Source organism: Rhincodon typus, chromosome 8, assembly GCF_021869965.1.
Source record: "Rhincodon typus isolate 14 chromosome 8, sRhiTyp1.1, whole genome shotgun sequence".
Taxonomy (NCBI): Eukaryota; Metazoa; Chordata; class Chondrichthyes; order Orectolobiformes; family Rhincodontidae; genus Rhincodon; species Rhincodon typus.
In genome coordinates, this window is record NC_063339.1 from 40,013,274 (window position 1) to 40,030,126 (window position 16,853).

Here is a 16,853-nt window from a genome sequence, read left to right on the forward strand (position 1 = left end):
GCCCGAAATGTCAGCCTTCCTGCTCCTCTGATGCTGCTTGGCCTGCTGTGTTCATCCAGCTCTACACCTTGTTATCTCAGATTCTCCAGCATCTGCAGTTCCTACTACCCCAAACTATTCTAATCCTATTTTCCAGCACTACTTACAAAGTCTTGTATCCCTTCACATCACAAGCACACATCTAAATACTTATTAAGTGCTTCTACCACCCTTAAAGGCAGGGAGTTCCAGATTCCCACCAGCCTCTGGATGAAAAGGTTTTTCCTCACATCTTCTTTAAAACTCCTGCCCCTTATCATAAGTCTATGCCCCTGGTCACTGATGACCCCATCAAGATAAAAGTTTCTGCCTGTTTACCATTAATCTGTAGCTGGAAATGAAAACTCAATTTTAAAAGGTACAACAGACGTACATCAGTGGAAGTTCTCCTCAATTCAGTGATTCTGATTACTTTCTGGTGGGACCTCGAGCACAGCATCAAGGGAAAAGTTTCTTCCTGTTTGCCATTGATCTGTAGCTTGAAATGACAACTCCATTTTTAAAGTTACAATAGGCACATCTCTTCACAACTTGGAGAGTCAATAACGAGGGGTATAGACTTCCAGTAAGTGATAAACAGTTTAAAGGAGATGTGAGGAAAACCCTTTTCACCCACAGGGTGTTGGGAATCTGGAATTCACTGCCTGTAAGGGTAGTAAAGGCAGAAACCTTCATAACATTTAATAAGTAGTTAGATAGCCAGCTGTCTTGCATCTTTTCACAACTGAATCGAAAACTACATCAGTTAAGGCGTGAGACAGGTTTATATGCTAATGTTCTACTTTGGGCTATGATCCCGATCAGCCAATAGGTGGATAAGAAAGGACTTTTGTGTCACAGCGTCCCTACTTCTAGGCCAGACGGCCTTTGTTCAAGTCCCATCTGTTCCAGAGATGGATCATAACATGACTGAACAGGTTGCTTGAAAGTATCTTTCCTCTCAATTCCCAGCTGAAAACTGGTGCGCTTGAAGTCCCTCCAGAAGGTAATCAATCAAAATCACTGAATTGAGGAGAATTTCCACTTATAAGGTGTTAGCATTGGTGTAAAAACCATTGTAACATTTTGTTAAACGAGATGCCACTGGGTTTTTAAATTTTACAATTCATGCTGAACAGCCTCACTAGCAGTGAAAGAGTAATTTTATATTTGTGGGATGCCAAAATTCCACATTATAATTAAAAACACATTTTAATTTTTAAGTTTACAATATTTTAGTTTCCATCCTAAATCCATGAGGATATCTGAATAATTTTGACTGAGCAAAATAAATGAATTAAAAGTGAAGGATAATCAGTGAATTTTACTTCTTGGTTGACTGTGAGAATGCTTCAAGAGTTAGCATGATTGCTCAATGTAATCACTGCTGCTGAATGCCTGGTACCTCTTGACAGCTGTAAATTTAAGCTGACATCAGGTCAGGTGAAATTCACACCACAAGGATTGATGGATCTTGGTGTGTAGCTTTCTTGGAAGTTACCAGCAAGTGCCATTGCTCGATGAAATCCAGGCCATAAATACTGAGAAAATGTAAGGCTACTTACCAAAGAGCCTGTCTATCCAAGTGAAGAAAGCAGTTAGAGACATTGATTTTCTTAAAAAAAAATTCCAATGCAGTGAATTTATATTTATTTAGAAAGCTAAATAAAATATGCCCTTTCTCCATTATAAAAACAGAAAATGCTGGAGAAACTCAGCAGGCCTAGCAGCTTGTGTGGAGACAGAAACAAAGTTAACATTTCAAGTCCAATATTATTCTTCTTCAGAAGGGCCATCTTCAGTTCTGAAGAAGAGTCATTGCAGACTAGACACCTTAACTGTTTCTCTCTTCAAATATGTTATGAGGCCTACTGAGTTTCTTCAGTCTTTGGTGTTTTAATTTCAGTTTTCCAGCTTTTGCAGTGTTTTGCTTTTATAATGTATTTTCTCCACATATCCTTATACATGCTGCATCTTCTAATAACTATGTTGTACCATTTTGAATAATCAATTTAGCACTGATCATTTGTAGAGGAGTATTTCATTTTGCAATGATTCTTTGCACAAAAATGTTTCTTTCAAACATTCCTTCGTTAAACGTTCACCTTTGCAGCACAACATAATTTTTAGCTTAGTCTTTGATGGATATTTTTATCTAGTCTGTTCTTTATCATTTTGAATACCTCTGTCAAAGCTCCTTAAAATTTCTCCATTGGAAAGTGCACAAAAATGCAAGTTTTAGTTTTTTCTCATAACCTAGACCCTCATCCTTATAGCATCCTGGTAAATCTGTATTGGTGTTTTTCTCCAGAATTGGAATATTCCTATCATAGAGAAGAATCCAGTTCAGTGCATAATATATTGGTGCGGCTTCTCCATCATTCTCACAAGTCTTTTGTTTCTATCTTTGATTGTGTTGCATAATTATTTTTAGCCTTCATTTTCTGCTTAATCTGACAGTTCATTCACAGGACTAAATTTCTAAACACAGCCCTTTTCTCTTCATTGGAATATTGAGCGCGCTGCACCACTTGCACGCTGCAGGTGCTGCTGGGAGCTACTTGCATTCAGCTGGCAGGGGGGACACATCTACAGTCAGCAAAATGTCAACGTCTGGTAAAAATGACCATTAATTGACTTTTTTTCATACTTTAAATTCACTTTCCAGCTCCTTGAGTCTTCAGGCCTGTCATAAGGCTGGTCCCACTGTCAGTTAAATTCCCTGTTCATGGGACCACACCAGAAATCTGATTTGACTCCCTTTAATTTTCTAGAATTCCTGATCTTCCCTTCCAGGGGCCAATAATTTTATTCAGTTGGGTGATTTAAAATTAGCAATTTAATGTGCAACCTCCAGAGCTAATTTTAACCTCGGCAAACCAAGTGAACATAATGTAAAAGCTGCAGTTTATTATTAGCATGGCAACAAAGCATGTTGTTCCTCAACTAACATTTGTGAAAGGATTTCAAAGAAAGATTCGACTTACAGTGTCAGTTCATGCCTTATCTTCCTCCATTCCAAATTATTAATTGACCCAGCCGTTCATTGCTCACATTTACAAACAGAGCGTTGCTTCTCTTTTAATTCACAAGGTATACTAATCTTCTATTGTTTTACCAGGATTTTAGCGATTAAAAAAACTGGTCATCTGTTGGTCTTGACAGCTCAGTATCTCTGATGCAAATAAGCTGTTACAGCAGATAACTTCACACAAGTTAATATCCAACATGTGAATCTCATTTGCAAAACTATTTAAAAGTTGTTTCGAAACAATTCATCCTGATCAAAACTTTCTATGCTACAGAGTTTTGTTTATTCATGCAACAATTTTCAGCACAACATGTTCTTATTCTATTATTTGCAATCTGCACCCTAAGAAATCGAGCACAAACTGAGTTGAAACATTCATACTACAAAGGAACAGGCTTTCCATTAAGTTTGCATCAGCTGGATACGAAAAGTCATCAATATGGGTCACGAAGGATGAAAAATAATGGGGAAGCATGACAAGTAGTATTCGAGTGTACAATTGTGACGCCAAGGCACAAAAAGCAATGAGCCAAGTGCTGGAAAATAGGATTAGAATAGGTGGTTGTTTTAGAGTGGCACAGACTTGATGGGACGAAGAGCCTCTTTTCTGTGCTGTAGACTTCTATAACTCTATGACAAGTCAGCATTTCTTTCACAATCCTACATCTGAAGAAAGTGAAGTTTACTGCAGTTCAAAACTCCACAAATACCATGAAGCAGCCTCAGTGTTATTATATTTTTTCTCAGAACTGAAATTATCTTAAGAAACAAGTGAAGATTGGAAATTTTTAATCTTAGCAGAATTTTATTCACCATTTATTTGCTAAGAAGTATCAATATTTTCCTTTAGATGAAAGAAATTAAAATACTTGAAACTTTCTACAGGAAGGAAGTCATATTAAAAACATACTGAATATAAGAGAAGAATTAAACATATAACTCGTCCACGATTTAGAATGAGTAACAAGTCTTATATTTGTTTTGCTTATGGGCAAGTCTACAACAGTACCTGAACATTGAAGGTAAATGCCAACATCTAGGCTAGACTTTTCACATTTAATTAAGACATCTTCAAAGTACATTGGAAATAACATAAAAACTTTATTCTTCTGTTGGAAGGTCTTATAGTCTAGCATCACTGCGTGCCAACAGAAATCACTATTGCACAGTACCTCTGCCAGATCTTCAAAGCAGCTGCCAACAAATGGGTGAGGGTTACTTTCATCTGTCATCTCAACAGTATCCTCCATTAATCCAAGTAGCTTCACAGTCAATTCATGAATATCTAAGATGTTGCTGAAGATTATTTCAATGTCCTATCAGAAATCAGATAACACAGACTTAACATCACTTCCAAATTTAGCCTTTATATATAATAGATTTTGAAACAAAAACAACATGGATCGACTGCGAGATGATGAAGTGCAATTAGCTACATGGCTTTCCTTCTCAGGTCTTGACCTAGCCATTCTCAAAAGGTGGTCACATGAAGAGGAGGAGTGGTTAAGAAGTAGTTCCTATGATTTCTCTTTCATTGAAAAGGAAATTGGAAGAAATATCTGCTCAAAAAGGTGACAGTGGAATTTTCTGTCTGAAATTTTCAGCCTTTTCAATCTCTCCATAACCTTGCCCTTCACTTTCTCCATTACCTCCCCCAACTCTCCAAAATATCAGAATTCCTCTAATTCTGGCCTATTGAGAATCCCAACAGAAAACCCCATTCCTTAACCACAAATTCCCTCCTTCCTCTTGGCAACTATCCAAGGTTGAGTCAATCTTTTCATACACTTAGTGTCATATCTGAACCCAAGTTGAACTTTCAATGACACACTGCCACCATCACCAAGACTGTGTACTTCTACCTCTACCATATGACCCAGCTCTGTTCCTGCCTCAGCTGCCTATCTGCTACTGAACTTTTTGTTATCTCTGGACTTGACTATTCTAATGCAGACCTGGCTGGGCTATGGCTACCTTCCAATCTCAAAGTTATCCAAAACTCTTGCTTATGCCCCAACTCTCAACACCCTGGTCTCCATTATTCCTGTGTTCAGAACCAAAAATTTGTTCTCAATTCCTCCTTTTTAAAACTTTCATCCTTCTTTCCAGGTCCCTCCATAGGTTAATCCCTTCTCATTTCTGTAATATCTTCCATAACATTCAGCTCTTTGAGATTGTCTAATTCTGGCCTCTCGGGGGAAATTTAATACTGTCAGGACTTTGGTCTCTATTCTTTCTTGCCAAGGCTCTAAGCTCAGAATTACCCTTTCTCAAACTCTTTCCTCCTTTAACTCCTTAAAACAAGAGCGAATCTAACCATCACCCATTAAATTACATTATGGTCACTGAATCTTCCAATACCAATGTCATAGGGTTAGCACTGACAAGAAACTGAACCAAACAAGCCACATTGTGGCTACATGAGCAGGTCAGAGGCTAGGAATTCTGCAGGAAGTAACTTACTTCCTGATTCCCCAATGCATGTTTACCATCTACAAAGCACAAGTCAGGAGTGTGATGGAATACCATGCAATTGCCTAGAGGGGTGCATCTCCAGCAACAGTCAAGAAGCTCAACACAATCTAGGACAAAACAGCCAACTTAACTGGTACTCCATCCTGACGTTCAATATTGCCTCACTTTGCCACCGATGGCAACAACGTGTACCTTTCTCAAAGATGCACAGCAGGAACTCAGCAAGACTGCTCTTACAGCACATCCCAAACCCTGATCTCTAGCACCCAAAAGGACAAGGGCATCAGATGTTTGGAAACAGTACTACCTACAAATTCTCCAAGCTATATGCCAAACTGACTTGGAAGTATATCACCATTCATTCACTGTCAATGTGCCAAACTTGTGTAATTCAATCCTGAAACAGCACTGTGCATATATCTACACCCAAAACGTTACAGCAGTTCAAAAATGCACTACATCATCTTCAAGGCAAATTAGCGGTGGCCAATAAATACTTGCCTAGCGAATAATGCTGACATCCAATGAATAAAAAAAAAATGATCACATTTAAACTTTATGTGTGATGACTTAATTATAAAATATTAACATCATTTTCCCTACAGCTTTCTTGAAATTTTAGGTTTCATTGATTGGTTTTGCAAGAGAGGTGAGAAAGCTTTGTAAGCAAGAACCATTGCCTAATTCAGATCTGGACAATCAAGATTTTTGGCCTTTTCTCAGTAAATTCCTTCTCCCAGTATCAACAAAACACTTCAACAGAAAAGTTTTTTTTTAAATGGATACAACTTTCAGAGAATAATTTCTCAACTCACATTTTAGTTTACTTCATTACGAGTTAGAATCCTGATTTCCCTTAATTCCTCTGTTCAATACTTACACTTGTGTGTAGTTTCTCATTTTAATTTTTTTTTGCTCCTCACAGAATCAGCAAGAAATTCTATTCCTAATGAATAAATAGACTGAATATTCGAAAAGAAATATCAAGCCAACTTACAAATATATGCAAACAAAATTTTATGCACAAGAAGTAATTATTTTCAAATAATCTTCGCAGAAAACTCATAAGGTAAGCGAAATAAAAACAGAAATTACTGGAAAAGTTCAGCAGGTCTGGCAGCATCTGTGGAGAGAAATCAGAGGCCAGTGACTCTTCCTATGGACAAAGAATTGTACTGCAAAAGTTGGTGGAATTCCAGAGGAAACAAGGATGACATTTTGATTGCTTTTACCCAAGAATGTGTAGGAAGAAACAGCAAACACTCTGACCATATTATTTCTAACAGCCTGGGATACAGAAGTCATGGGTCTGGACCCTTCTTCAGAAAATTTTTTTTTTGTTTCTGAAGAAAGGTCCAGACCCAAAATGTCAGCTTTCCTGCTCCTCTGATCCTGCCTAGCCTGCTGCATTCATCCAGCTCCACACCTGGTTATCTCAGACTCCAGCATCGGCAATTCCTACTGTCTCTACAGAAGTTATGCCAGGAGGACTGGAGAGATATCACTTCCATCTAGGAAGGACTCTTGGCTGTAGAACAGCAGGAAGGGAGTAAGGGTAAAATGGGTACCTACAGACATGACAGTTTGACACCTGTGTGTGAAGTTCTAGATGCTATTTCATTGACAAAACTTCATTAAATTCTCTCAGTGCACGTTAAGAATAATTTCTAGCAACTTATAAAACTGGTTGTTTCTGACAAATTGAATAGTGTCATTTGAGAAAACAAGACTGTGCTTTGCTAAAGAAGATGCATTAAACGTTGTGCCCAAGGGGTTTCAAAGGTCTTTTGATAAGATGAAAGAGGATTAATGCAAAAAAGCTTGACATAACACTTCATGGGAGAAAGAATAAACTAGAGGTAATATCCACTAAATGGTAAAACTTTAAAAGATTCACTTCAATTTGTGCAAAGAGCTTGAAAAATAGGACAGCAAAATCTGTAAAAAAAAATTGATTTCAAATTGAATTAAGCACAAAAAAGTGCTATGTTAAACCCACATAAATTACATTTGTTGCGTTAAATTTTGAACAATATAATTTATAAAATTTATATAATTATAAAATTTGTAAAAGCATGGAGATGCAGTAAGGCGATATGGAGGATAAGAGGCTTTAAATCTGAGACAAACGGGGCCTTTTTAATAAGAACTAAATCGGTGGTGAGAAAAATTAACAGGGATGCTCAAAATTGAGAGATCTTAATATTATAAATCAAGAAAAAATTAATTTTGGGGATCATTACCTAGTGACCACAGGATAAAATAAAAGATGACATTACAATTACTGTTTGTTTCAAATCAGAGGTTTGTTAACACATGGCAACTATTGAAACCGTGGTGTAAGTTGAATCCTGGATAGATTTTAAGAAAGAAGTGAACAAATATATTTAGAAATGTTTTTTTTAAAAAGAGTATGGAACTAAGTGAATAGATGAGCTAGTGTCGGCACAGCTAAATGATTTTCTTCTGTCTTCTTGAAAAATTCTGTGATTCCACATCAAATTTAAAATAATGCAGAAAATGTTATCAATGACATATGTAAAACATCTGACAATGACATCTGGCACACCATGAGAATAAACCATGTAGAAATCTTAGCTTACGCCTGGTGTCTGTAGCACAGCAGATAGAAACAGCACACGCAACCAAATATATTAGCAGAGATATTACATCAATAAACATTCAAAATAGTGAACAGTTCTTTGCCTTATTCTTATTTCACACAGAAATTCTAAAATATATTTAAAACAAAATCTAGTATGAAATCTAATATTTCAATGCAAGTGGCCTTTGACAAGATAGCAGTATATTAAAAACTTACACGAGCAGTAAACAGCTTATTGTTGGATGTAAATGACTCTCTAAAGACTTTTAAAATCAGGTTCAATTCCCGTAGGTATTGCCTTTCCTCTGCAATTTCAGCTTTCACCAAGTCATAGTAGTGCTGTTCACCTGTGGAATTTAGTCCATCATCTCCCAATGAAGACAGACCAATGTCATCCTGGTCAAACATGTCCATAAGAACCTGAAAAGAAAATGGAACCCAGCACAGTGTTGTATAATTATGTTTAAAAAAAGTTAAAAATATGACAAAATAATTAAACATACACCCAAAGAATTAGATATTTACAGAATATTTGCAGCAAATAAATTAAAACACCAGAATATTGGGACTGTGTGTTCAGGAATTACATAGGCACTCTAGAAAAAAAGACTGAAAGATAGCAAACTGATATACAAAGTCATAACTCTAGAAACTACAGTAAAGAATGCTAGATATTAGTTGTGGGGGAAATGCAGACAATGTAATTCTTAAGTACATATGGATAGATTATTTAAAACCATCGAGGGATAAAAGGATAGTGTAAGAAAATGGTTGAGTTCAATCAGCCCATGATCTCAGTGAACGACAGAGTGTGTTCAGAGGGGTGAATGATCTATCCCTTCTTCAATTCATATGTAATAGTCAGGTTTGGATTCATAGCTAATATGCTATATCTGCTAACCTACTAGAACTCTGACAAGTTTAACACTTGACATTTCAAGTTAACCAAAAAATAAAATGTATATGGAGAAAGCATTTGAGAAAACTCTAGTAGTGAGGTTGTAAAAGAAGGCCAAGATATAAATAGATTTAATGGCTAGATAACAAATTAAAAAGATGAGGATGACAAATAGTGAAGACTGGTGTGCTAAACAGTGGATGATAATAGTAGTTCTGGCTTATGAGATGACATAACAGGATCTCTGTAGCATATTTATAAAAGATAGAAGTGTGCCTTGATCTCAATGCAATAGATGCAAAACAAGCAGCAGCAATGTATTTGATTCTGAGGAGGTAGACAGAAAAGTTAATAGAAACAATGATCAAAGGAACATTAATAATATGAAGATCGACAATAAAGAGATTGGAGGCTAGAGTTGAGAAAAAAAGTCACCTATCAGACAGTAAACTGTTCCATGCATCCTGCTAGGAATACAAGAAGCTCTGCAAAAATGATTCCTCCTCAGTAGCTCTGTTATTATTATCCAGTGAGCAACTATGTCATAAAGATCACAATGTACCATGAAAGGCAATTGGAAACAAGATGGGCAAATGGGACTTCAGCTGTTTGACCGTATTTTAATAGTAAATATAAGCATGGAATGGTTGGATCAAGTGGTAACAAAAAAAAAATCTTTATTTTTTTGATCAGCTGTGTATTTAAGGCAGCCAAATGAACTGTTCCTACAGCAATACAAGCAAAATGGGAAAACAAAATTATTCCCTATAAAAACAGTATCAAATACCTTATCTACATAGTCATCAGCAGCCTTCATGAATGTTTGTCTTATTATTTGTACATGAATGGATTTAAGGAGTTGGGACTGTTCTCCTTGGAGACAAGAAGGTTAAGACAATATGATAGAGGGTTGAAAATCATGAGTAGGTTGGATAAAACAGATTGGGAGAAAGTGTTACCACATGCACAAGAGCAACAGAACACCGATTTCAAGTGATTTGTAAAAGAGCCAAGGGTAATCTGAGAAAAACAAAATCACTGAGTAGGTTATGGAACACACTGCCTGGAAGTGTGGTGCAGGCAGATTCAATTCAGGGATTCAAGAGGTTAGTAAGGTAAAAAATAACATGAAAGGAAACAGGGAAAAAGCAGAAGATTGGCACTAGGTAATAATGCACATTTGAAGAGCTGGTACAGACATGATGGGTTGAATGGCCTCTTTCTGCTTCGTAAGATGTGTATGATTCTATGACATAATTTTCATTTTATAACACATTGCTTAGAACTCAAAAATTAATGTTATTTGAATAACTCAAAAATTTCTAAACTATACAGAGTTCTAATGATTTTCCCAGGCACATTACTTTCAGGAGAAAGTAATCTGTCCTTTTACTTTCTTTCTAATCTCACTTTTGGAAAACTTTCAACTCCTATTGTAGCAAATGGTATTGCTGCCAAGTGTCTAGGTAAGTACATAAACTCTGCAGAACACTGAGGCTACTCTATGCAGTAGTTTCACAGAATGGATGTGCATATGTAAATAGAAATCAATTATCTAAAGCAACAAAGCAGCTTTTTAAAACGTATGATTTGGCCAAATGCAATCAAAAAGGCGGTTTCAGTAGCTATATCAATTAAAATGTCCCTAATTGAATGGTTGAAGATTTTTAAGCATAATATCTATACTACTAGTTTATTCATGGGTCCTAGCCATATGCAGCTTTCAGTATCAACAACTTAAAGACAGAATAAAATTTTCAGTTAATAAAACTAGATATGTCATACTAATTGTAACATATTTACAGATAACAAAACTTTTTAAAATACGCCAGCGTATTTAATCACCTAAGAATCTTTATTGATCTTATTGAAAATGAAAAGGAATTGACTCTAAAAATATTGAGAAAAAATGTTACAACTTTCAGAATTCGGATAGCAAATTAATGCTCACCTTATCTGCACACATTGACACTTTAATGTCCTGTTGTGAAATTTCATAGTGTCGAATATTGCCTACATAGTTTCCAGCTAGTTTCAAAATGTCAGCTGAAATGTATTCCAGCACAGCCACGATGTAAAGAGAAACATGATAATCTGCTTTATAACCTAGCACATCCTGTAAATGAAGGACATTAGAGAAAATGTAAACAAAGCAAAATATCGATTAGCTGAAAATTGATTTAAAAATGTGACAGTCATTAAAACTCAAGAAAATAAGGAAGTGTCTAACAAAAGACAATGAGCAGAATCTTCCCAGGTATTGAATGAAGTGGGAACTGGCAAGAAAGTTGGAAGATCAACAATAAAGGAGTTTCCTGCCATTGTGTGCAAAATGTACCGTTTTCCAATCAAGTGTTGAACAGTAAGTCAAGATACTTACTAGTGAATAGTGAGATGCCTATTAGACTGCGTTAACATCCTCATACCACATCTTGCCTCACTGCTTTGCAGTTTCCTGATCTTCCACCTGCCACAAAGATTCTAAACATCGGTAAGTCCCAACATGAAAGTCAACAGCAGTGACCTGGTGACTCCAGCTCCCTGCTTGCTCCACCAGCCCTCCATCAGTTACCAACATCTCAGAACAAACTCCAAGGCAATGGCTGCACACATCCGCTGTCCAACAGGAGCTCCAGGTCCCCACAGGCAAAGCAGGATACCAAGTACCCCCTGTTTAACATGTCCAAGAGAACTAAAAGAAAATACGCAGGGTAGCTGTGGATTGACCTGGTGCACACACAGTTTTAAAGATGATGTCAGAGCCTAGAATCTCGCAATGGCTAATACCTCCACACATGGTGAGTAGGAGAATACAATGAACTGGATGCCATAAGGTCGCAGTGAATAGAACAAGATCATTTTGGGAATAATATGAAGGGCTTTAGAGTCGAGAAAAAGGTTTATAAGCATTTATGATACAGTCACAACTAAAGCAATGAATTTAAGTCTGTGCAGTCACATATTCACTGCTATAATTGTGCCTTTATCATAAATGCCTTAGTATGCACACGCCTTAAAAAAAGTCATTTTTAGAATAATTAAATCACTGACAATTCTGACTCTTATTGCCTGTCTCTACTGCATGCAAAGAATTGTGAGATTTCTGTGATGCTTAACCGTCCTCTTTTACACTGAAAGAAAGCTTCCTTGACACTGTCCCCATCAAAACTCCTAGGACAAATTCAGTACAGGTTTACATATAGAGTAAAGCTCCCTCAACACTTTTTAACTAAAAGTAAAGCTACCTCTACAATGTCCCCACAAAATAATTCCAAGACAGAGACAGCACAAGGTTAGATACAGAGTAAAGGTCCATAACAATTTTTCTTAAATGCAGTACTAGGACATCATAAGATCTTATGTCACTGGAGCCAAGCAGTGCATTCGGAGTCCGCTCCACCATTCAATTAGATCGTGGCTGATCTGATGATCCTCAATTTCACCTTCCTGCCTTTTTCCATAACCTTTACTGATTAAAGATCAGTCCATCTCAACCTTGAATATACTTAACCACTTAGCCTCAACAGCCCTCTCTGGAAAACAATTCCCACAGATCTACCACCCTCAGAGATGGAATTCCTCCTCATCTCCATTTTAAATGAGTAACCCCTTCTCTAAGATTATGCTCTCCGGTTCTAGATTCTCTCACAAGGGGATCAACTGCTCAGCATCTACTCTATCAAGTCCCTTAAGAATCTTATATGCTTCAATAAGGTCATCTCTCATTGTTCTAAATTCCAAAGAGTCCAGGCTCTACACAATCTGTCTTCATAAGACAATCCCTCCATACAAGGATCAACCTAGTGAAACCTTCTCTTGAACTACTTCCAATGCAATGTATACCTTTCCTTAGATAAAAGAAACAAAGCTGTTCATAATATTTAAAATGTGGTCCAACTGGTGCCTCATATAGTTCAAGGAAGGCTTCCCTGCTTTTATACACTATTCCCTTTGTAATGACGGCCATCCATTTGCCTTCACTATTACATGCTGAACTGGTTTGCTAGATTCTCATCATTTGTGCACAGGGACTCCCAGATCCCTCCATGCTGCAGTTTTCTGCAATCCTTCTCCATTTAAATAATGATCAGCTCCTCTATGCTTGGCCAATGCGCATAATTTCATGTTTTTCCCACATTATATTCTGTCTGCCAAGTTTTTCTCCCCCCACTCATCCAACCTGTCTGTATCCCTCTGTCATCCCCTCCACACCAGGGAGAGATAAATTCTACCTTTGTCACATTCAAATCCACCTATTTACATTTACATATACTTTCCAAGGAGTGAAACAATATTGGATTATGGGATTTAATTCATGTCTGGCAAGATTAAAGTAATTTCCACTTGATCAAGCATTGCATTGCCCCAGAAATATTCCTAAATGTAATGTGCAAACCATAGTAAATGTTTAAGCAATACTCTAAAGCACAATTAATTCTCAATTGTATAAACATAGGTTAAAAACAAACTTGCACCTTTAATAAAGGATGTATTTTATCCACTGGTAAAAGAAGAGGATTCCTCCTTCTACGTTTCTCAATAGCAGACTGTGCATCAGCAATAGCCCATTTGTCAATTGGGTGTGGGAAAGATTTCTGAACACGTTCCTAAGAGGAAAATGAAAATAAATGCACAATCTTGAAGAACATATGAAAAATGTCAATTTAAACAGTAATCACAAAACAAGCTCTCCTATTAAGAATCACCTTTAAAAATTTTCACCAATGCTTACACTGTTGCATTAAATTCCAATATTTCTATATCAAAAATTGGTAAAATGTCCATATTCTTGACAACCAGATTACATATCACTAATTTAGGAATGCTACTTTGATAAGTATAAACAAATTATAGCATTAAGTTTTAATACACGTCATTTATATTTTATAGAAGTCCATCAGCTAAACTAACCATGAAATTCCACTTAACCGTACCTCAACTTACCAGAATTTTGGTAGAATGACCTGCTTGCAATGTCTCCTTTTTATTCCGTTTTATCTCATGGGTTGCTACTCATCAATGTAAATAAATCTTCATCCCAGGGAAAAACTAAATGCGTGTGCATTCTATTTGTCTTTATTCCTTTGCTTAATATATTGCATTGTAATTGAGCAAAATTTCATGAACTTATATTTCCATCCGTTATGGCAATAAATATAGGTGGCAACTAAGATTAAATTAATTCTGTCTCTTAATACTTTTATAAAATCATTAATTAGTTAACATACTCACATCACATGTAAAATTGACTTTGGAAGTATTCGTGATGCTGAACTGAATAACAAATCATTCGGGCACAGGGACTCTCAACCTTTCTGATTCTGAGACCCCATTCTCAAGTTATCGGATCCTATTTCCATCCTCAATTCAGGAACCATGAATTGGCACTGGGCCATAGTCCCAATCATATACATGGTTGGTATACTCTCAAGCTCTCAGCCCTCACCACCCCCCCTTACTCTTGCTATATCCTCTTCATACCCAAACCCACTTCATACAACCACTTCACTTCCAAACCACACCCCATGCCTCTTCCAAATCACTTACATTACATTCCATATGTCTTCAACCTCACAATGGTACACAATTAAACTCTGTTCTGTTAAGAGTTAAATATTAGTGGATTTTATGGTCTCATTTTTGTAGCAGACTGGACACGATTGGTAATGACAAGTACCATTTTTCTGTAGCCCCTACTCATAAGATGAGGTTTCTAAAAATGGCATTTTATAAAATGTTGACCTGGAGTACCCTTGAAATCATTTTTTATTCATTCACAGGATGAGGTGTCACTGGTTAGGCCAGCATTTCTTGTCTGTCTCTAATTGCCCAGAAGGCAGTTTAGAGTCAACCACATTGTTGTGGATCTGAACTCACATGTAGGCTAGACCAGGTAAGGATGGCAGTTTTTCTCCCTGAAGGACATTAGTGAACCAGAAGAGTTTTTGCAACAATTAGTAATGGATTCACAGTCATCATTAGGCTCTTAATTCCATATTTTTATTGAATACAAATTCCACCATCCCTGTGACAGGATTCAAAACCAGGCCCCCACTTTTATGAAAATCATATGTATTCATGGAAGATAATGACCTGATTTACAATCCTATTTAGAGCATCGTGGCCATCAAGGTAATGTTTCCCATGCTGATGTACCACTTTGCAGGAGATGTAAGCACAGTAGGCTTAAGATAATGTGGTGACTAGTACGGAGGTTATTTCAACTCAAGAGTGTCTGCATCTGGAATTCCTGCCTCACCTCCCACCTCCTTGACCTTCTCATCATGATTCTTTGCCAAGAAGTCAAAGGCAGGAAGCCTATATCATGACTGACTGAAATTAATTAGCACAGCACAGAATATGCATTGAACCAATAGTTCCTTTCTTCAAAGGGCGGCATATTTATCAAGCCAACCTTCAGGAAGCTGTCTTTATGTTCTTTGTTTTGCTGTGGGCTCAAAGCTGCAAATAAGAGCTCCTGCTCTCCTACCCAGTTGAGGTCTAAATTAATCCTTCTGTTACAGTCTTGAGGTTTTAAGTAATTGAAGTCTCAGCTTACTTTTTTTTGTTTTCAGTTCTTCTTTCAACTAGTCCTCAGTATCCCAGGACACTGTGAGAAGTTAGGGACGAAATTACAGGAATATTTGTATCATCTATAACTACAGGTGATATGCCAGAGGACTGGAGGATGGCTAATGTTCTGCCATTATTTAAGGAAGGCTGTAGGGAGAAGCCTGGAAACTATAGACCTGTGAGCCTGACATCGCTGGTGGGTAAGTTGTTGGAGGTGATTCTGAAAGATAGGATTTACATGCATTTGGAGAAGCAAGGACTGATTAGGGATAGTCAGCATGGTTTTGTGTGAGGGAAATCATGTTCAAACTTGATTGAGTTTTTTAATGAAATAACCAAAAAGATTGATGAAGGCAGAGTAGCAGACATCGTCTACATGGACTTTAAGTATAGCCTTTGGTAGACTAATTAATAAAGTTAGATCACATGGTGAGCTTGCCAATTGGATACAAAATTGGCTTGCTGGTAGGAAACACAAGGTGGTGGTGGAGGGTTGTGTATTGGACTAAAGGCCTGTGACCAGCCATGTTCCAGCACTGGGCTCATTTTTGTTTGTCATTTAGAGAACAATTTGGATGAGAATATAGGAAGCACATTTAGTAAGTTTGCAGATGACACTAAAATTGGTGGTATAGTGGACTGTAAAGATTATCTAAGATTACAACGAGATATTTATCAATTGGGTCAACGGGCTGACAAATGGCAGATGGATTTTAATTTGGATAAATGTGAGGTATTGTATTTTGATAAAACAAACAAGGGCAGGACTTATACAATTATTGGTAGGGCCCTGGGTAGTGTTGTAGAACAGAGAGATCTAGGGGTTCAGTTACATAATTCTTTGAAATTTACGTCAAAGGTAGATAGGGTGGTTCAGAAGGTGTTTAGTGCACTTGCGTTCATTGCTCATATCAGAGAGTTTGGAAGTTGGGAGGGTCATGTTGATATTGTACAGAACATTCATGAGGCCTCTTCTGGAGTACTGTAAGAGGTTCTGGTCACCCTGCTATAGGAAGGATATTATTAAACTGGAGATGTTGCTGGGATTAGAGGGCTGGAGATATGGAGAGAGGCTGGATAGGCTGGGATTTTTTTTCACTGGAGTGTAGGAAGTTGAGGGGTGACCTTATTGAGGTTTAGAAATCATGAGGAACACAGTTAAAGTGAAGAGCAAGGGTCTTTTCCATACTCAGTGTTTAAAACTAGGAGGCATATTTTTAAGGTGAGATGAGTAAGTTTTGAAAAGGACAGGA

The 16,853-nt window shown here is 37.1% G+C and overlaps 1 protein-coding gene across 1 annotated transcript in view; it reads right to left on the reverse strand.

Moving 5' to 3' along the window:
* The window catches only part of sos2 (son of sevenless homolog 2 (Drosophila)), an 82,414-nt gene that overhangs the window by 40,298 nt on the left and 25,263 nt on the right, over window positions 1–16,853 (reverse strand). The window contains exons 4-7 of the mRNA XM_048600107.1: window positions 13,503–13,634; window positions 10,979–11,143; window positions 8,346–8,549; window positions 4,222–4,365 (exon numbers count right to left, since the gene is read on the reverse strand). Of these exons, the coding sequence (XP_048456064.1) occupies window positions 4,222–4,365; window positions 8,346–8,549; window positions 10,979–11,143; window positions 13,503–13,634 (645 nt within the window). The remainder of the gene's footprint in view (window positions 1–4,221; window positions 4,366–8,345; window positions 8,550–10,978; window positions 11,144–13,502; window positions 13,635–16,853) is intronic.